Genomic DNA, 22,430 nt, shown 5'->3' on the forward strand with positions numbered 1-22,430 from the left:
AAAATAAAATCACAAACAGCATTAATACCTTGATATCTTGTAGCTTTTGATAGAGATATGGGGAGGACATGCCTAGGAGGCAGAGTTACCTCGACAGGTTAAAGGCCTGGTGTGAGTACTTCCTCTGCCTTCATGGCTGGACTTGATGGTTGTCAAGTGTCTACATATCCCATAGTTATTTTTGGTGGGATACCTTCCCCCATACCTGAAGTCATACACAATGACCCTGGCATCCTGCAAGGTGAAGCAGTTTTGGATGTGTGTTTGTGATGGCGACTGTAGAAATTCAAAGTTGAGGAAGCTCATTTTGTGTCATTTCGACAACTGGAAATCCTTTCTTGATAGCATTCCTATTGAGTTCCATGTATTCATATTTACTTATATCGTGGATTCTACTTAACCTCACTTCTATACTGTATTGCCAAAATGACAATCACAAGCATGCCAGAGTGCCCAGACACTAAGAAGTAATGTTTCAATTCTGGCAAGCTTCTTACTGTGCATTAGCCTTAGACATCCGAGGATCATGTTGGTATTCTTTTGTCCAGCACAGTTATCAGAAATAGAACATGCTTTAATCTGATTGTCATCAGTGTCAGCCTCAGATGGTTAACACAACAATTATCTCATGACCCTCGCCGTGCCGCGTAACCTCATCCCACATGTGCATGTGGTTGATTTCTGAGTTTCCGTTAAAAACACAAGTTGTATGTCCACAGTTTTCTTTATAAAAGCAACACTATTGCCAGCTTTATTTTTGGCAATGTTTGTTACAGATCGAAAACATAATGCCATAAAAATCATCATTGTCTGAAGTACTAAAGCTATCCGTGCAGCTCTAGCTTGTGTTGCAAGCACTTTATGTCATCCAACTCACGTTGCATTTCATCCAATTGAGTCTGTTCACAACCCATTTGTTTTGTGATTTGAAATATTTGCTGACAATAACTTACAGGTGTTGCATGTATCAGCAACTGGAAACAATTTAAACTCAATACAAATTCAGTCCTAAACACATTACTATAATAATTAAAAAGAGACGATATCCACATTAGGATGCTCATCTTTAATAAACTTCACATACATATCATACAACTTCACGACTAAGATTCGGTTCCATGTAGCCTACACGAGGTTATGAGATTTTGCGCAAGAATAATTAGATGTCATGGTTGGCAGCTTCATGTATTCATGCACAAGGTCTGTTTTTCCCCAGAAAATTTGATACCCTTGCATTTTGTTCCTTGTCAGTCACTCTTTTTCCCCGATGTCAGTTTTTAAACAATATACCCTCTTATCCCCTATTCCAAAAATAGCCGCAAAGCTTTTGCACACATTGTAATGTTTTATTCCATACATCACTATACAGGAAATTGTTTGTGTATCGCGAACTTTCCTCTGGGTTTCTCTGACGTTGTGTTTTTGAACCATTAATTTCTGCAGATATGATGTCAAGGCATTGTATTTTCCCATGCCCCAATAATCTTTTAAATGCCTCTATCACAGGCATAGTAACTTTCTGAAAACACCTGTCAGCTTCAAGCAGTCCAGTTATGGGCTTTTCTTTTAAGAGTCTTTCAGCTGTATAAGCCTTACCTTCATTATGGGGAAGTTTAGCGATATTCATTTTCCAAGCTTCAGGATGGGCCTTCCTTTTACAACTATGTGAAGAACCAAGCTCACCAATATCTTCACTTGTATCGCTATTTTGTTAACTTCACCTTCAACAATATCGATCTCTTGGTGATCGCTGTTATTAACTTTATCAGTCATGGTAAAAAAAATATTATTTGCTACGAAAATACTTGTAGGAAGTGAAAAATATCAGAGCATCTGATAACAGAGGAGCATGTGATAAGAGAAAGGATGAGATGGCATCTCTGTGTTCATTCATACAAGATAGAGTAGCAGCAAGCCAATAGAAACTTTAACACTGAGTCCAAGCGGGAGATAGTTGGAGAGACCGCAATGCTCACTCCCCCATACCTCTGGCTCTCACCACCCCAGGTTTAAAGGGACAGAGGAGAGGTGCCCTTATGCAAGCGAGTCTGTTGGCAGAAATTTCTACATCCCGTAAGGGTGAAAAAGTACTTGTGTTCAATGGCATATTAGACCATAATGTTTAAAACCTAAGGTCACATGTGATGTACTGATGCATAGAGGGAAGCCTGGGGAAAAATGTCGTACAGCTAACTATTTTGGCATTAATTGGTGCTACAATACTTCTGCTCCTCCAGGTGCTCATATATATATATATATATATATATATATATATAATATATATATATATATATATATATATATATATATATATATATATAAAAGAGTAATAAGGAAGAAATTGAACAGCTTGAAAGCAATGTGTAAGATATGCACAAGGGAACAGTGGTATTTTTGTACGTTAGTGAGAACAATCAATGCTATCAAGTAGTGCCATGGTTAAACTAACCTCCTCCAGAGACTTTTCTTACTTCGGAATGTTGACCAGGGTGGCAGTCTCCTACACCTCCTTCCTTGGAACTTTAACACAGTTCCTATTAGGCTTTCAAGAGCCTCAAGTTCGAAAATAGACACTCCTCGGTGTAATAGTAAGAATGGCATGGTCAGCAAAAGGCTTTGGTGTTCTTTCATTTACTCTGTTGCAGTGCAAGTACACGAGTGGACAGAAGAACATTCAGTGCAGTGGCCAACCAGACATCTCAAGCAAGATGGATGTAATTACATCATTTATTTGCTGAAGTCAGGAGATAAGGACAGTTGATCTTGGCACTTGACTTCTGGATTCATTCAGCCTCTGAAGAAGCTTGATCATAGTCCTTCTTTCTCGACTTACTGAAGTTGGCACTGTTCTGTTCCGTCTTCTCACACCTTTGAATAAAGTAAGACATCTTTGGTAGCCATGTACATCTGGAAGCTTGCGCCTTTCATCCTTGTACTGTACATGTTTTGAAAGTGATTAGTGAGGTGGATTATTCCTCTTCTATGGTCCTGTGGTGTCAGTGACAGTATAAGTCTGTGATGCCTCCGTAAGACTAGACTTTCAACCCAATGCTAACGACTCGTTCATTACCTTCAAGTTGGCCGAGAAACGGTGTCCAGATTGTCATTTCTCTGACTTGTGAGATGATCAAATGAGCGTACCCTGCAACTTCTGTGTGGACATCAGTACATTTTGGACCAGATCTTTCAAGGCACGGCATTGGTCTGTCCATCGCATTCAGGAAGAACCTGTTGGTCAAGTATTAGGATGGAATGTAATCGTGCAAATCACATTCATCTCCTTTTACCATGGGACATTACCCGTAGGTCCTTGGACTCCTTTTCATTGGATCCTATGGTAGATGCTCAACAGTCATGTAGTTCACCCAGCTCTTGAGGGACAGGTTGCATCTTGCCTAAGATGTGTGCCTGCTAGGAGAAGGTGTGTGTGGGACTGGCCTCCTCCCTTTCTCCTGTCTTCCTACTTCTTCCAGTGGGCAGAGTAACAGTGAACGAGCCATCACATGCTGGACTGGTATGCATGCAGGTGATCCAGATGACTGAGTATCCTATCTATAATCTAGCTCTATTTGGACTAATAGATGCAAATCTTTGCTTCTCTCTAGCAAGGGAAGGGGGGGACTGACTATGAGCAAACCAGTTTGTTATTCTTGTCTTTATCTTCCAAACCATTTTGAATCAAGGATATTACATTCCATTAATTAGAAATTCCCAGAAGTCTGATGATTGAACATCTCTCTTGTTCAATAGGTCAGAGGTATGGTCTCCTTCCTTTGCTCTTTCATGACCAGGAAGAGAGTCCCAGGTGAGCTGAACTACCAGTCAGTTCAGAGATTTACACGGAATCCTCCCTCCAAAAGTAAGTCTCCCATATGTAAAGACCGAGGGTCTTTACAAATGACAAATTTATAAAGTAATTTGTATTTTTCCTACATACAAACCTGAGGTCTTGACATAAAGGGCCCACCTCTTACCACCCCTCATTCTCTTACCTGGGCCAAAAGGTAAACTGTGTAGAACTGAATGTATACAGACTTGGTGGGCCGTGCTTCCGCCCCTACCATCGGTAGCTGTTACCATACCCTCCTTGCAAAGTTTAATGGCCGGATTTCCAGGTCGCTGAAAGTTAATCCCATATGTAAAGATCTCAAGTTTGTATGTTAGGAAAAATACAAATTACTCAACAAATTTGTCATGTTACACTGGTAGTGAGGGCAGGTTTCATGTGACATCAGACCCACTCCATCTTATTTTACCTCGGTCATTGCCGTCATCTTTTCCTTAGGACCTGTGGTGGCTGCTCAACAGGCTATGTAGTTGTATAAACTCCTCAGACAAAAAATACCTCACCTGAGATACTCGGATAGCATAAGGGTGGAGGTTGAATGTCTTTTTCTCCCTTCTTTTGTTCCTCTGCAAGGCAGTTACCAGGCTGAGAGTACTGAATGCTGGGCAGGCCTTGATGCAGGTAGACTGCAATGGAGCATCCCATCTTGAAGCTTAAGCTCATAATCTGTAGCTCCCCCAATCTCCTGTTGAACAAAGGGTTGGAGGCAGCAGTTGTCGATAAATAAATATTTATTAAATTAATAATTACTGTGCTCACTGTATCAGAACTGGTGATGTGATTAGGAAAATTGTTACAATGAATGTACATAAATCATTGTTGCGTTTATTGAAATGCATACAGAAGTAATAGGATGCACTAAAGTGTTGATAAAACAAATGAAATAGATGTCAGCTGAAAGTAATGAAAGTTATAAACTGAAGTGAGACAAAGTAGACCTGTTTTCTCTCAACTTTTGTGAATGGCAGTATAGTATACTAAACGTAAGATAAACATAAAACTCAGTTGTTAAGATAATCAGGTAGTTTTGTTAGTTTTGTTCTGCCTTACAGCTATTGTACTGAAAATTTTGTTCAGCCTTACAGTATTGTACTGAAAATTTTGTTCGGCCTTACAATTATTGTAATGAAAAATTTGGAAGATATAAGTTATATTTCTACTTACATATCGATAATATATAGCTTATTGCATAACTCAGTAATGCATACTTGGTTTTGTGACACTTGAGTATGAGTGGTTATTAGTGTAGGCCAGCATGTACAGTCTGTATACTAGAAGTTAGCCAGTCCTAGGCTACTGATTCATGGCAAACTTACGTTAAGTTAGGCTAGACTTGTGTAGGTTCCTAACATGAAACCATGCAGAAATTAAGTTAAATCTAATATCAGCTTTACTAAGAAGAGTCAAAGCCCTTGCTTGTATTCTTGCCAGGTAGACTCACAAAAACTGAAAGATTATTTGAAAATGATGCATTAGTTTGCATGCCTGTATTAACAAATGAATTACAGTTTTCATTCATAAAATTACAATGCTTGATTGTGATAAATTCATTCTTGGGTCATTTTGATTAGCACTATGGACACTGCATATATACTACATGATGGCTGCTCTTATTTATCATTGTCATTATGACAAATAATACAAAAGATTTGATTAATCTATTTAGTGAAACCTCAGTTGAATAGAAAAGAGAAACAATGTACAGTACACACAAAGAGACTGTCATATTTTTTTTTTGCTTTACAGTAACTTTTTATCACCCACCCACTTGGTTAAAAATACAAGTACAGCACAGTAGTATCATTGGCAGCAAGTTTCAAGTGTAATTTAATTGGTGTATGCATTTACATTAAATAAGCTTGAAATGAAGTCAAATAGTTAAATACACTGTACATTTCTTAGTTTGATTTTATAACAATAATGGGGCAGTTTATGTAATGATGATTGGGAAACTTTACTTAGATATGGCAGTTATTGTTTTAGATATTTATGTACAGCAGATGTGATTGGCAAATCATAAGAGCAGAAAACCTAAACTTTGAATAATGAGGGTTATGGTTTATAGTACATCTGTTTTAAGTGTTCTTTGGTTTGTTTAGCTATGTGGAAAAGGTTAGATTATCCTTCTGATTACAGCTTAGGAAGTCTTTTGTGTATGATCGTGGTGATTAGTTGCCCAGCAATTTATAAGGACTGGGAATTAATGGCCTGAGATAAAATCAGAATCTTGGAAGATGTTATTGAGGAGTAATTATCTACACACAGACAGGTAAAACGGACATGTGCTGTTCAGAAACCCCTAAATGATTAATATACGTGATGAAAATAATGAGAGAAATTCTACATATACAATTGCATGAGATTCAAGACAGATTAATGGATTTTAGCATAATAAATGAAATGAGAGACCTTGTTTCTACAACAGCCAGTTTTCAGAAGATCTGGAACATTATGAGTACGTAGAATGGGGCTTGCATGGGCAATGCAATGAGTGGTGGATTGTACATACATTAAGACAAATAACATCGGAAATATTGGTTTACAGTGTTCATGCCCTGTTTTGTCCTGTCGACCGGCGATGACGACGATTTAACACACGAATAGTCATTATCGGTGTTTAGCCGTGGCTTCATACACTCTCCCCTTAAGTGATTTTAAAACAGCTGTTTGTAGTTGGCTCAAGGATTTCGCCGCAGGAGCCCGAGGAGGACGGAAACGAAGGGCATTGATCCCAGCCAAAGGGGCGGCAGCAGGCTGGCTGGGATGACGGCTGGTTTTTCAGCCTGCCCATACGAGACCAGTTTCTGGAGGAGGTATCCAGGGCCCTTCTCGAGGGTGATTCAGGAACGCGGAAACAGCGAGCACTATTCTTGGTCGGTTGGGAACCATGACTGGGAATGAGCGGTTATAATGGCTGGGTACTTCATTGAGATAAATGTACAGAATCTTGAAGATGTTATTGACGTGTGATTAGTTACAGACAGGTAAAACCAGCAGATACCTACTGCTTGAATGATTTTAACATCAGTGGAAGGGCCAAACATATGCCAATTGCATGAGATTCAAGACAGATTAATGGATTCAATAGCATAATAAATGTGAAATGGAGACCTTGGCATCTTCACAAACAGAAACATACACACATTTTCCTTTAAATGCAGTTTTCTAGAACTTTAGAAACAGACGGAATGGTTGAAACTAATGTTTTGGACTTTTGAATACACACCGTGGTTTAAAGAGTTAACAATTAGTCTTAACTTACACTTGGTCCTTCATTCTTTTATTTACCCAATAGAATCTGAATACTAATGTTTTGCTGATGCAGAATATCTGTACATTGATGCAGTGGCATGGGCTGAAGTCAGCATTTTTAGTGTTTGTGTTTTGTTGCTTTTAGGGTAACTTCAAAGTTATTTCTTTTACAACAAATTCCAGTACTATTCTATGTCATGTTCATCGTTTCCCTAACTTCACTTTCGTACCAGGTTTCATGTCAGTAGTTTATACTGTCTCCATTAGATGGCCTATTCAACTCAAGAAATCTAAAGTAAGGAAATGAATTACAGTGGTATGTTCAGCTAATGTTCTTGTTTCAGTGATGATGAAGTGGTGTATTACAAGCTATAACAATAAGAAAGTAAAGGTTAGATTAAAAAGAAATCCTTTCCTTGTCAGACATTGAGGAAAATACTGTTTTCTTGAGTTTTACAAACATTTACTTTATTGTACTTCCACTTACATTGTATGCAGGTTCTTGACTGACATTGTTTTGGGCTTGGGGTCTTTCTTGGAGGATATAACAGTGTCATAAGTTTGGAATGGTGTGATGTTAGTTTCATTGGTTTGACATCTGTTTAATGTACAGAGTATTTACCCTTTGAATTTCAGACTCATTAATGAATAAATACATGGTATAATGAGCCCCAGAATCACATTTTTACTCACGGGTAATTCAGAGGATTTGCTCTACAGTGAGAATTAAGGCCTAGATCAGGAGAATTAAGGCCTAGATCAGGAAAAAGTTAGAAAATCTTCTATTGGTGGGAAGAGACCAAAGGGAGCAGATGAAAAGTAAAAAGCAGTGTATTGTAGCTGGCCACCGAAAGGATGCTACATGGAACTTAACCTAAAGTACCAACTGCAGTGTGCTGCTGAAGACACACACACACACACAAGGTGGGATCCTCTGAGAGCTTGGTGTAGGGAGCAACAATACCAGCAACTTCATAAGTTTTATGAACTGGTTGAATCATTGACTGATCTCTTAAAATTTTCTTGCAAGTGTAAGTTCAATACTTGCCAAGTTTTAAAGGTATGTTGTCTTTTGCTTCCTTTCCCCCCATGTTCCATTCCATTATCTCCATCTGGATTATTTTTTGCCATGAGCTTTAGTCACATCTTAAGTTCAGGCTTACAGTAGATGCGAAGGAATCTTGAATCTCCCTTGCTTGCTTTGGTAAGTCATCAATAGATGCACTAGTTGGCTTTAGTCTCATAACTCTCTTCATATAAATGGCTCAGATGTAAAGTGAATCTTTTCGGTGGCATTTATGTGAAGTGCTAATGCTTGAAATTATTGTAATTTTATATTATATAAAAAACATGTAGCTATGTTCAGGCAAGCATTCCAGACACGAGGCAGTAAATATTTTGGCAGGATCAACTGGTAATAGTAGACCATTGCTGGTTTGCTTGGAAGCAGTGTCTCAGGTAGCCAGATTGTTTCTGGTTTGTTTGTTTTGTTTGTTTGTTGTTAGGATGTTAGGATTGTTCATTTCCTTTCTATTTGAAGATTAGAAACTTGTAGGATAGCAATGTTGATTTGTACATTTTATATCATGCATTAATAGTGTTTTGACTACTGGCTTGGAATTATAATCAGTTATGCAATGTATTAGTACAGTACAGTATTTTAGTTAATTGTTATCCATTTTATATCAAAATGTTACCCAATTTACTCTAGTGAGGTATGATTTTTGTCACGTGTAAGGTGACTGGCACAGTGCCAGTGACAGAAGTGTGGAGCCTCTGTGTGTTCTCAGAAGTTTTAGTTAGTTTCATGACTTATGTTATTGAATCATGTTTTGCTTCAATGAAATCTATATGTTGTCAAGGTAGTGAGTACTTCCCCCTATAACTACAGCAAGAGGGAACGTGTATTAATTGACCATATTTTTAATGACAGGAGGCTTTAAAGCTTAGAAGAGAAGGAAAACAGAGGAAGAAAGATATGTGCTTCTGTTTCAGTTTTTTTCTTTGAATTTAGGAAGCTTTTTTAAAGTTTACTACAGTTTTATAGAAACCATTTGCCCACAGAAATAACTTTAACAGTAGGCATTTTTTCATGGAAAGTCTTAGTTTTATTTAAGGCACATAATTTCCTGGCAGTGTTCCTCATATTGTAGGGGTTGCATAATAAACTGAAGATTGGTATTCCTACACACAGTATGCCAGTAAAATTATATTCTGACCTCACAGTTAATTTCAGCTTTTATTTTAGGGTTTTATCTGTACATTTCATCTTGAAGTGTTATAATAAGGTCATGCAACAAATGTTTTAGAAGAAAAAAAGCGACTGTAGGAAGATTATTCTTACTTGATGCATTATATGAAGCATTGCTTGTGGCATGTAAGACCAACTAAAGTAGAGTAGTAATAAAGATTTTTTTTTTTTCTTATTTAAAGGAATTTGGCATTCAGTTGAATTTTTGTGTCCTTGGGAAACTCACTCGCTGTCAAGAAATCAGGTCATGTAGGGTGTTAGGGTTTATGTGTGCTGAGTAGTTGGTTTTCTTTTTAGTGCATAAATAGAGAGTTGGCTAACATCGGTGAAGGCTACTATTTTTAGGTTGGGTACCATGATGTATAAATAGATATTTCAAATGCTAATTTTATGAATTAGATTGACCCAGCATTAAAAATTGACTGTATTAGTTATGCATTATCTTGGGCCATGTTGGTTGTTTTGGATTTTTGGCAAGGCAGCCTGAGTATTGTGGTTGGTGCATCCCTGGGCCTATTCTGAGGATAAAGAGTAATGCCGGAGCTACATTTACTCACTAGCTGTTTCATTTGGTTCAAGGTTAGAGGCTTGGAGTAGCATGTTGTAGTAAAAATAGTAGAATACTTTTATGAGTATGGAAAATATGTTCTTGATTAGCAGTAAACTATTTATATCTGTTTTGGAATGACTTTGTGTGTTTACCATAACAATGATTTAGTGATAACAGTGCATAAATGAACTGTCATACAAAACATTTCGTGATTGATCATCCTTGTCATGGAGAGTTCAGGACTATGAGGATAGCTCAGAATAGCATGTAAATGCTGTGTCTCGTGTCGATCCAGTGTGAGGCCAGGGAAACTGAGTGTACTACAGCATAAGTGGGGGAGTATCAGGTGTGTTAGTTCCACCTCCGCAGTTCTAAGCTGTGACGTGTCTGGGATTTAGTCCTGGCGGGGTGCCCAGTACTCAGTGTCTGGCCTTTCTAGAGGCCACATGGCTCAATTGGCTCGCATACTTAGTTATGGTAGTGTCATTGTGATGCTTCATTGCCTGTTATTTGAAAAATTTGATGAATTAAGTTCTTATTTGTTCCTGGTTCAAGATAATACCTCAGGAGATATGTCGGGTAGTTGCTCCAAGTTTCACCTCTAAAGAAAATTGCCCAGTAAGAGTTCTCTGACCTCCAGGGAATTTTAATCATTATTTTTCTATACTACGGTGTGATTGAATAATGCAGTTGTGTTGCATCAGAGAAGGCAGGAGTGTATATCCAAACTTCAGACAGTGATCGAGTTTAATGTTGAGTGTTGTGGCATTTTAAGAAATTGAAGTGCATTTTACAGGAGGTTTCATGTTGGTTGAAATTTTCTCAATTTCTGGGAATGTAATACAGTATTTTCGGTGTTTTCAAATCAAGTGTAATTTGAAATTGTTGTAGACCTGTGAAGTTTCTTGGAGTTGCTCTGCCATAAGTTAAGCCATGTAAGGTTTCTTAATATATAAATGTTTATTCATAGCACTTGCCTATGATTAGTTACCCTCAATCACATTTTTGTACTGTATTTAGCTTTAATGTATTGGCTCTGTGACTCACTATTGTTTTCCTATGTTGCTTACCAAATCATTGAATTGGTTGCTGGCTTTTTACAGCTTTCAGTAATGACGTTATGCAGAATGGCAAAAACCTTTTGAAACAGCTTGGATTGTGTAACAGTGTAGCAGCAAAATTTAACTTTAAATAGGTAGTTGTTTGGTTAATTTTGTCGAAGGTTTCATGAAAAATTTTGAAAACATTTACAATTCTTGCTTAGTCTTCTCATTGCAGGGCATTTTATTTCGTTGCTATATTTATGAATCAAGATTCTCGAATAGAGCACAGTTCGAATAATTTTTTTCAATTATGTTTTAAAGAGAATTGTTAGGGTGTTCTAGATGAGCATTAAGTTTCTTCAATATTTAATGTCCTTCATCTGCTGTTCCTCAGTGTTTAAACAAAATAATGGCCATTGAAAAGAAAAATGCTTGTCTCTTGCTTTCTGTGTATATACAGTATATATATATATATTTTTTTTTTCTTTCTTTTCTTTTCTTTTCTTAAGTCTTACGAGATTTTGCTTACCTATCAGCTGAATACAGTAGATTTCCTGGGGGTGTTTTGAGGTTTCTGACATAGGTGTTTGTAGCTACAATATTTGTTTATTTTATTGTTTTAGCCTCAGAATATCAGAAGTTAGATTGTTTTTATACCTTAGAATATATATAAGGTGTGTGTGTGTTACATGTACAGTACAATGTACAGTATATTAATGTTTTGGTAGAAATATTGTTCAAATTGAACAGGTCAAAAGGACTTGAACTTGCACAACCAGGAACCACTATTATTCTAAGCTGGATAGGAATTCACCTGTACATGCATGGATTTAGAAATTAGTGGAACTTGCACAACCAGGAACCACTATTATTCTAAACTGGATAGGAAATCACCTGTACATACATGGATTTAGAAATTAGTGGAAAGTCAGTTTTGTCAAAGTTTATGATAGCAATATGGCCAAGAAACTATTTTTTCTACATAAACCAAGTGTAAGTAATTATGATGCTGAACAGCAAATGCAATTATAAAGAAGCAGTGATACTGTAAACTTAAATTTCATGGATGTTTCATATACCTATTTGGGGTAATAGGAAAGATAGAGGTATTTTAGATGAATAAGTTATTATCAAATTTAACTGCTTTCAACTTATTGGTAGATTGCAGCTAGTTGGGTAGCATTTCTTTTTGTTGCTACGTTCTGTTTGACTAAGTTTGGTTACGATTATGATATGACTAGAATTTGATATAAGAGAAAGAGAGAAGTGTAATATGCTGTATATGGTTCCACCACTCAGAAGGCATAAACTGTCATGGTAGGACCCCTCCCTATGTGGATGAGGATATTAGTTATGGAATTGGATGAAAGGTGAAGGATATAATTTAAATTGAGAGAGGGTGGGGAGGGAAATTATCACTTGGATACAGGTTTCCTTCTCAGAGTTGCACAGCATTATTTTGCACCCAGCATGATGAGGAAACTTTAGTGTTGATGTTTTGTGTGTTGCTCTGCTAGTCAATGCAGGTACCGTGTACAGTACTTAAGTTGTCACTATTTTCATGAAGGGTTGTTGAATATGTAGGGGACCACCTTGGTGGCAAGGGTTTTATATGGGGGAGTGACTGATTAACATACCTTAATATTTTATTTTTATGATTTAGAAAGCATTCTAAGTTTCATATTCATTCCTCTGAACTGGTAGCCATAAGAAATTGATATGTGACTAGTGTTATGATATTTCACTTTTGAAAATAATAGATGCACCCCCTTTATGGTTGGGATATGTTTGGTGTTGGTGTCCTACATAGTTCTTTGCATTTCTTGGTTCTCTCTGGGCTATGTTTGGTGAGACGTGCATTTATGCCAAATATTGTAAATGTTTAGAGGACTGTACACAACACTTATTGATTTTATAGTCTGCATGTGCTTGGTGAACTGTTTCCTTTGCCATTGTTTGCTTTCTATGCTTTTTATGTTAATAAGAGCTTGACTAATGATCCTTGCTTTCAGTGCCTCCTCCTACATGCATGGTCTGTCTGTTGATAACTTGTGGTGCAGCACAGATCTATAGTAAATTGATTAAACATGTACCCAATGCCTCAGGGTATGCCGACTTCTCAATGGAAATTTACCCAGGTAAGCAACAGGTAGGTTCTAGCCACCTCAGAATTGTTATTTATGCTGTGCATCCTCACTCATTGGTAACTGGTTCTGTTCAGGACTCTCAGGGTGTAAGCATGATTTGCTTGGAGTCAGTCATTTATGACAGCATGTGTATTTTCCATAACTGAAGACTGCAAAGTGACCCATGAACAAAGCAAGTTTTTTTTTTTTTTTTTTTTTTTTTTTGTGAGGGCTGCAGGGTTTGGACTTCTGTGTTTTTATTCATTCATTTGTTAGATTGAATACTGTAAGAGAATTTGGTGGTTGTCAGTTTCTGTGGCTAAGTCATCTTTCTACTTAAAGTAGTTATATTGTTTTTCCATATTTATATATGTTTTAAAATTTTGTTTTATCTGATATATGTGCACTGTATACGTAGCTTTTCAGGATTTTAAGGTTGTGAGAGTAGTACTGTACTGTTTTACTGGTTTTGTTAGAGCTGTTGTAAAGGGTATTGTCATTATTTGGCTATTGGAATTGAGCAGAAAGACTCATATCAACACTGCTAGCTTGACACATCTGAGAGAAGAAACTTTTTAGGTAGTTATACTATGAGAAAGATTGATGTATGAGAAAATAGTAAGTATAATTCATTGTAACCAATATTGCAGTTCATTTTATCAAATAGCTTTCATGCTGTACGGTATCATGACATGTTGTTGTAAAACGACAGTGCATGATAAGGATAGTAATTCACTGTATTTGAAGGTTTCTGTAAAGCACAATCAAGATAGTTTTGGTAATTTAGGTGTGACCAAATTATAATTATATAACTCTCTGTACTGTACAGTATCTTATTTTAAAGCAGCAAGAGATTAGAGATTGGTTAATGGCCCCAGACACATTAGTGTAGGACATTCAGTTAATTGAAATTTATCTTTCTTATCTCTCTTATTCAAAATGCTTGCGCATTCAAACATAAAAATGCCAAGAAGGCCACTAACTTTGCAAGTTTCCACAAACTGGAAAGCTGTTATGTAGAGAGTATAGAACTGTGATCTAATATGAAAGAAGGTGGATTAAAGGAGCATGTGACTTATTGCCAACTAGATTTTTTTTTTTTTTCTCCAGAAAATGGCTTTTTCATGACATTAAGGAAGAAGAGTTTTTTGTATGGTGGAAGTGTAATTTTTCTTGTTTTCTTAATCATCGTGTATAAATGTTGTTTTGTTCATAATTAAAATGTCAGTGAAATGTCTCAAAAATTATGAGAAAATGGTCAATAATACAAAGCTTTAAACTAAATGACAAAGGTCTTTAAAAGTAAATTTGTTTATTTTTCCAATGTTGAAAGAACCAGCTTTTTTATGGAAACTCATATGCCCTCTAAGCACACAGTCTGAGGTTTAGAGTTACCCAACGTTATTAGACAGATGATGACTCATACTTTTTTATAGACAGTAGTACCTGTATCTCCAGTATTTATAAACATTTGCAGTAAACGATGGCCTTTGAATATTTTTACTATAATATAAATTCCTAACAAGTTATTTAACATTATCTTTTGCACTTAAAACATTTGCCAGGTGGTTATCTATTCGTTATCTTTTTTGAGTTCATGAGCGTGTGCTCTTTAGGTGTAGTTTCACATGTGTTGCTCTCCGAAATTATATGATTGACACCCTCTGAAATGTAAGTTTCCAGAATATAACACACCTATGAAATAACTGCTCATTGACCTTTACGTATGAATTTTGTGTTTTCACGTAGGCAGCGAGTGAATGTGTTAATTCCGTAAGGTTGTGTTTTATTTATATGTAGTACTTGGGACTGTAGAATGCCTCGTCTTATTGGTGTCTTAGAAGGTTGAACTTTTGTACAGTAATATTGTTTGTAGTTTATTGCTGCTGAGAAGATGATATACTGTGATATTGTATGTCTGGAAATTGAAGAATGTGAAGTGATTGTGATCAAAGTCTTTGGAATTTCTCATGAAAGACAGATAGCATATATTGTTAATATACTGTGTTAAGTATCGTGGATAATAATTATACTGTATTTCATTGGTGAAATGTGGATGAATGAATTGTGTGATAGGTAAATTTATAATTTATTAAAAAGGTGTGTTGCACTCTTGTTATTGTTTTAGTTACTGTTGGATAATTGTATCAAATAAAAACCATAATACTGTAATGATGATAATAATAGTAACAATGTTTATTTTTCATTTGCAAAATACAGTAATGGGAAAATAGTGAATTTTGGAACTAGTTTCTTTTGTCTTGTGAAATGGTTTTATGTACAGTTTGAATTAGTTGTTGTGAACTAAAGAAACAAAAGCAGTAGGTAGTAATGTGAATATGCCCACACTAAGGTAAGACGGATGAGGAGTTTGCCATTGAGGGAGTGGATCAATATTATGGCTTCTGAGGCTTTTGTTTCTTCCTTTACCATCAACTCAACTGACCTGGTTGCCTGAGACCAACCCAAACTGTGGTTTGACAGTGTTCAGCTGAGCATGACTGTTGCACCACATGTTGCTACAGCCACTGTCCTTATCTTTATTGATTAGGGTGTAGAAGGTTGATTAAAGCCTCTTATAATAGAAGAAAAAAGCACACGTTCTTTTGTGTGCATAGAAACTTCCGCTTTTGACCGTGATATATATCCATAGTGAGTACAGTCACCATCTTGAGAAAGTGTCAATATTGATTTCAGTCTTGTGACCTTGAGAAGTTCCACATGATGAAAACATTCACAAAAACATTAACTGGGAACTATGCTTGTACCTGATCAAACTTGAAGAATAGTAATGTAGGGAGGAGGTTGCTGATAAGTCATTTTTGATAAATGTTATTGGTCTCAGAATTTAGTATTAATTTGTTTTGGGTCTTTAGGTATACCATTTTCTTTGTTTTTGTTGTGTGTTTTTTTTTTGCAGTTTATTATTTATAATATATATTCTCTCATTTTCTCTGTCTCTCTCTTTTATGTTTGCATATTGAGAAGGCAGGATAGTGCTCAAAAAGAATATTCCATGTATTTCAACCTTGGACCGGCTTATGATTAATTTAGGTAGATACCCGTATAGTTATAGGCTTCAAATGATACTGTAACAAATATTAAACTCTGCTAGATGTGTAGTGTGTGACATAGTGATAGAGTCCTGAAAAGTATGGCTGGTTTAACAGAGAGGAACACCTGTGCCACTACCAAGAGGGAATTAGAGGTGCGCACATATTTTAGTGTCTGTTCAGCTCTCACATAAGGAGGCTATGTATTAGGTGCTCCTGCAGTTGGTGTTGAACATTTTCCAAGTGTTTATCTTCCTTAATATAATTCATACTTGTGTTTTTGAAATGGCATTTGATTCTTCTTGAAACACTTGTGTGTACCTCAGTGGACTAGTTAATTAAGTGTGTTTCTCCATGGACTACTTAACACCAAGCAGTTGTGCTTGTGATGTATGTCAAGAAAGTTGTCTGTTGTGATTAGCAGAAAACAATTGAAAAAAGGTTCTCTAGTGCCTGAGTTTAGCAGTTAAGAAATGTCCTTTTTTTTTCTGATGTAGGCTTGTATTGAACAGATTAGTACATACAATTGCTAGTAGGATTACCTCAAGCTTACACTACTGACACCTGTCTTGCAGGATCCCACATTAAAGGTAACATTGAACCATAAGGTGTTGTGTCTGCATTATTGTACCTTTTGATTGCAGGTAACATACAGACTGTGAAGTGGCTGTTAAAGCATTGCTGTAATATTTTCCTGAAAATGGGAATTTCATACCTCTGGGAAGCAAGTCTGTTGTGAGTGATGTTTGATATTTTATTGTGTATTATACATTTGGTTGAATAGATCTGTATTTTTTCTTTTTGATAAAATTGAGGAAAAATGCCCATTGAGTATGGGGAAAATTTATTTTGCGAGATTTGCAAACCTTATGTTTATTCATTTTCTTGGATATGAAATTCTACTTTGGTCATGGTTAGGTTTTTAGATTATGAAGTTACGGTGTTAGTACTTCCTGTAGTTATATTTTTAGTTTTCTGTATAAGAAAGTTATTGTCCTGGCTTTGTCTGTCCGTCCACATTTTTTCTGTCTGCACTTTGTCTGTCTACCCTCTGATCTTAAAAACTACTGAAGCTAGGGGGCTGCAAATTGATCATCCACCCTCCAATCATCAAACATAATTGTGTGTCTGGCAACGATATAGGACAGGCCACCACAGACCGTGGTTAAAGTTTCATGGGCTGCAGCTCATACAGCATTATACCAAGACGACCGAAAGATAGATCTATTTTCAGTGGCTTTGATTATATGTTATACAGAAAACTCAATTGTGCCAAAGTTTTTGTACTTGTTAATATTTTAGTTGATATGTGATTGACAAAATGTGATTGGCATGTAAAGTTCCATGTCAACTGTAGGATTAGGAAAGTTTTATAATTGAGTACACTTACATGTTAATTTTTTCGTTTTCTGATCTTCAAGCACATTCAGTTATTGTTATGGGGATTTCCTTTCATTTTAGAAGTCAATACAGTATTATATTTGGAAATCCCATGGTTGTTTCCTCTCTGTTGTCACTATCGTCTGTTGGCGGGATTTCATTTTATATTTGTGTGTTTTGTCTACAGTTGGCTAGATTTTGCATTTTATATTTGTCTTTTACTGTCAGTTCTAATTGATTGTATCTTGACATGAAGTTTGGTATTTATTTTGTGTTACTACATAGATATTGTTATATCTATATGGAAGAGAATTGTGGCATTGCTATTCGTGCTCTACAGGTCTTCTTGGTGTCCATGATAATTTGTTGTAAGTTACAATATAAATGAATATTGATAGATCTTCCACCTCAGTTACCATACAGGTAGTTGGTAGCATATAATATGCACCTCAGGTTTGGAAGCTTATTTTTGAAAATTTGAAAATAAACCTCATTGCCTATATACTGTAAATCCATTCATCATAAAATACTCTGTGACACTTAGGTGAATAAAGAGGAAAATTCCAAAAAGAACAGTTCCACTACACATGCTCAGCCAACTCCCTATTACTTGATGTACTTAATAATGCTCCTTGCTCTGCTGTACACATACTTTTAAAGTGTGGCCATGGTGCCTTTACTGTCAAAAATTTTTGTAGTGTGTTGTACCTCCAGCTCATTTCTCTAAGTGGCGACTGTGGTTTTGCAATTTTGGGTGTTGATCTTGTCCCTGCTGCTTGCTTGTGTCTGCAAACGGTACTCTTTATGTGCTGTGGCTGTAGTAATTTGTGTTTACATCTGAGGTTGGTACAACCATGCCTTGTCTTAATTTGTAGAAAGTTGTCTTTTTAACTTTACAGTGGTTCTTGGATAATGATAGGAAAAATAAAAGTTGCTTGCATTGGTTTGCTCAAGTTTTTATTGGTCAGCAGTTCTATTAGCATTGCTATTGGTTGTTGTTAGGGTGCTTAGGACCTTTTTCTTTTGGGTGCCAGTGTGAATGATATCTGAGTATTTTTACATTAGCATGAAGGATAATGAATTTTTTTTACTTTTATCCAACAGTACAATAGGAAGATAAAAAGTCTGTAAAGACACTTTTTACACATTGCAACCATATATTTCAGGTACTTCTTATTGTGTGATAGTGTTTTAATGGGCCTTTTTATCTTCAAGAAGGAAAATGTTTGTTAATATTAAAAACATTGCAAAAAGGTTAAATTTAAGAAGGGTTTTTTTGTATTCTCACTAATGATTCACTATATTATATTATATATATATATATATATATATATATATATATATATATATATATATATAAACAGGCAGTCACTGAGTATATATATATATATAAAACAGCAGTCACTAAAGTCTCATATGATCAATCTTTACAATGCTTTTCAAAAATATTCATAACAAATTTGTCTCCGACTTTAGGCGAAAATCCGAATTAAGGCAACGTTAGGCTGGCTACTAGTTTCTGGGCTTCCTTATGTAAATAAGTAGGTGTCGCCATCCTTCCAGTGTGCTAGCCAACCACTGGATTAAAGGTAAGGCTTTCATCATTATTTTAATTACGATCTGACTTAAGTCATGCCTCAGGAACGGATCTCTGCCGTAACTCTGGGACTCCCTGTTATATGTGTGTGTGGCACACAGTGATGGTCACTTAAGAGGATGACTTTTTTCCTTGAGTTAGAATTATCCTCTTTTTATTATATTCAGAGGGAGGATTCTTCACTGCTCAGGGTAACGTCATGTTGGCAAGCCTTTCTGTTGACAGTCTTTACGAAGGTTCAGTATGAGATCTGGTGATTTATGTGAAGAATAAAAACATGAAGATTGAAAGTCTTGGTATTTTATTCTGTGGTGAGTGACTGAGATGTCATATATCCCAATCTAATTTACTTATAGTTATCATCATAATCCAAACTAGAAGGAAAATTAAGGGAATTAGAAGCAGAGAAGTAATGCAAAATGCAGTGGTTATAAATTGAGTAGTATTAATTTCTTTCTTTCTTTTTGTGACACACTTCATTATTCATGCAGGTCTCATTATCAGTTTGTTATAGGCCACAGGTGTTTGTAGCATCATATCCTGTAGCTTTGAATATAGTGTACCCTTATAGATAGCTGAGATTAAGATTTCATGCATGGAGCTCAAAGCTAGATGGTGTGTTTTAGTTAATGTGTCAAGTTTTTTAGATGTGTCTGTAAAATTAATGAATAACATTTGTGCATTAATCTTAGGTTGTCATTTTACCAAGTGTAGTTGGGAATTACTAATTGTTGGTATATACTTCAAGGACATATTTATACAGACAAACTCTTTTCCAATTTGAGGCTAAATTAATGCCTTTCAAATATTGTCTCTTGATATTCAGCAGTCTTCTTTATAGTAACTTTAAAATGGTGAAATTTTTACGACTTTGTTACCTAAAAAAATTGTTTCGATTTTTTGGGTTTTTTGTTACTACCGGAAGTTTATATCATTAACTCCAATGCCGTGCAGTGTAGAGGGCCCAAATGAATTTTTGTCATTTGGTTCTTTGTGTGCTTCATCTTCCACAAATCTCTATTCATCTCTAGCCTCCCTTTTTATGGTCATCCAAGTAGGTCTGGGTCTTCCAAGTATTCAGGTGCCCACAAGAGCCCGCTTGACACACATTACCCCAGGGGTTGCATGAAGGACGTGTCCAAGTCACATCCCTCTCCCTTTCATCATTATCTCTTCTAGATAATATAGAACTACTGTAATGCAGTTTTCCTTTTGGTATCTTTTCTCACTCAAACCTGCCAGGCTCATTCTCAAATGAACAAAATATTTATATGTAGTTTCTTTTTTATTCTGTGATTCATGTCTATTGCAGTATAGGTTCAACTAAACTATATACAGTATAATCTTACCTCTGTAATAACTGAAACAAAGTCGAGTTAAAAAAAAAAAAGTAGCTATGCTACATTTTGGGGAAATAACCCCAAGGATTCTGTAGTGCCGCCTGTTTTTAGGAAGATTCAATTTGCTAATAGTTCATCATAAACTGTCAGTGTATTCCATAATGTACAAAAAAGTTTATGGTTTCAGAAGCGGTTTTAATGTAGTTTTATTTACTAGTTTGAAACTTTTAGTGAAAGCTGACATGATTGCTATCTTGTCATTATCTACCTCAGCATTAAAGGGGAAAAATGAGCTCATAACACCAGAGAAATGAGTGAACCTTCATTTTCAAGAAGGGGTAGCTTCAAGTCAGGGAAGAGAAGGAGAAACATTAAAGCTGCAAGATACTACTGTTGCTTTTTCTGTTATTATTATTGTAACTATAAAATTGTGTGATCAGCATTATTGATTTTTGTGTATATCTTTTCTATTTGTCAAATGTAGTCGTTTGGAGCAAACGCTACTGCCTCCAACACGAAGAAAAATGAAGATGTAAGGCATTGTCAAAATAGATCAAGGAGCTACAATCACTGTAATGGAGTATTTCATATAAGTAACTTAACAAGTAATTACGTAGTTAATATATCTACCTTTGCGCGGCAACTTTTTGAATTTCGCGGGAGGGCATCTTTTGTTTATGTAGGTACTGTAACCCCTTGCCCACTACTTTGGGAAGAAGGAACAACATGGCAGCCATATTCAATTTGTTTCTGCCGGTCATGGTGTAAACATTGCGCCATTTGCGGCAGCTTTGTTAGATTATTCCTGTTGTTATTTGGTATTTGGTGAAGTATAATTGTTTTGTTCTGGTTGCACTCGGGCTATAGGCAGTCTGTTGTTATAACTTTGATTAGTTTTCAACAGATTATTTAGAATTACGTTGGATTCTAGTAGTTCTAGTATATTCGCTATTGCAGCGAGGTAGGCGAAAAGCTAAAGCTTGCTATGATTTTCATACGATCTGTACTAAGTGTAGGGGGGCAAGATTGTAGTATTGATAAGACCTGTAATGAATGTTCAACGTGGGATAAGAAACAATGGTTCTTAAGTCTCATTTTGACGAGAGAGAGAGAGAGAGAGATTAGCTCTATTTCTCTCCTTTCTACTCCTATTTCTACTGTTTCTCCTTCTACTGGCCCTCTACTCAACCTTCTACTCCTGTGCCTGGCTCCCTTGCTTCCAATCCTAATGCCGTCGTCAATCTCAAGTCTAGATTTGATAAGAAAATTAATCTAGTTGTAAGTACTGTTGCTGAGTTGGGGGAGAGTCCATTAAAGTGATTATGGAAAAAGTGTCTTCTGAAAAAGCGCACAGTGATAGTGCAGTGCAAGTGGACGAGGTGGCTGCTAGTTGTCCTGTCGGTTCTCGTAGACCGAGGTCCCTGTCCTGCTCCCCCAAACCTGGGAGAAGATATGCCAAAGGTCCAAGGGAGGCCGATGGGCTTTGCCCATGGGTAGTTGCTCCCTCAGCCACACCTGCTGGACAGTCCCAGGTGTCGGCAGATAGCTATTGGAAAGGCTTGCCCAGGGATATCCATCAGTTGTCCTCAAGCTCTTTCGACAACTGTGGCATGGACAGGAAGCGCTGCAAGCGTTGCTTGGACTCTTTCCAACCTCTTAAGCGCCCTTCTGAAAACTTGGTCAGCATCCAAATCCGCTGCCTGTTAAGCGGTACAAGCAGTCTCTACACAGTCCCAGACCTTCTTTCAGTTACTCTGCACCCTTATGTTCCTGCTGCCGTCCATCAGCACCCACTGCTGTCTCCTTTGGACAGTCTGTAGACCTCATATGAACGCTCAACTTATGACCCTGAGCGCCCACACCTGGCTCCCAAGCCCCCATTGCCCTCTCGTAAGCTCTCGACGTCTGCTTCCAAGTGTCCAGCACCCCATCCCGAGCGCCCGGCGCCAGCTGCTGAGAGCCCAACACCTGCAACCGAGTGCCCAGTGCCC

The 22,430-nt window shown here is 36.7% G+C and overlaps 1 protein-coding gene across 1 annotated transcript in view; it reads left to right on the forward strand.

The window, feature by feature from the left end:
* Positions 1-22,430, forward strand: part of LOC136827754 (poly(A) RNA polymerase gld-2-like) — a 66,107-nt gene that overhangs the window by 12,721 nt on the left and 30,956 nt on the right. The window contains exon 2 of the mRNA XM_067085215.1: positions 12,956-13,092. Coding sequence (XP_066941316.1) covers positions 12,956-13,092 — 137 coding nt within the window. The remainder of the gene's footprint in view (positions 1-12,955; positions 13,093-22,430) is intronic.

This window comes from Macrobrachium rosenbergii, chromosome 42, assembly GCF_040412425.1.
Source record: "Macrobrachium rosenbergii isolate ZJJX-2024 chromosome 42, ASM4041242v1, whole genome shotgun sequence".
NCBI lineage: Eukaryota > Metazoa > Arthropoda > Malacostraca > Decapoda > Palaemonidae > Macrobrachium > Macrobrachium rosenbergii.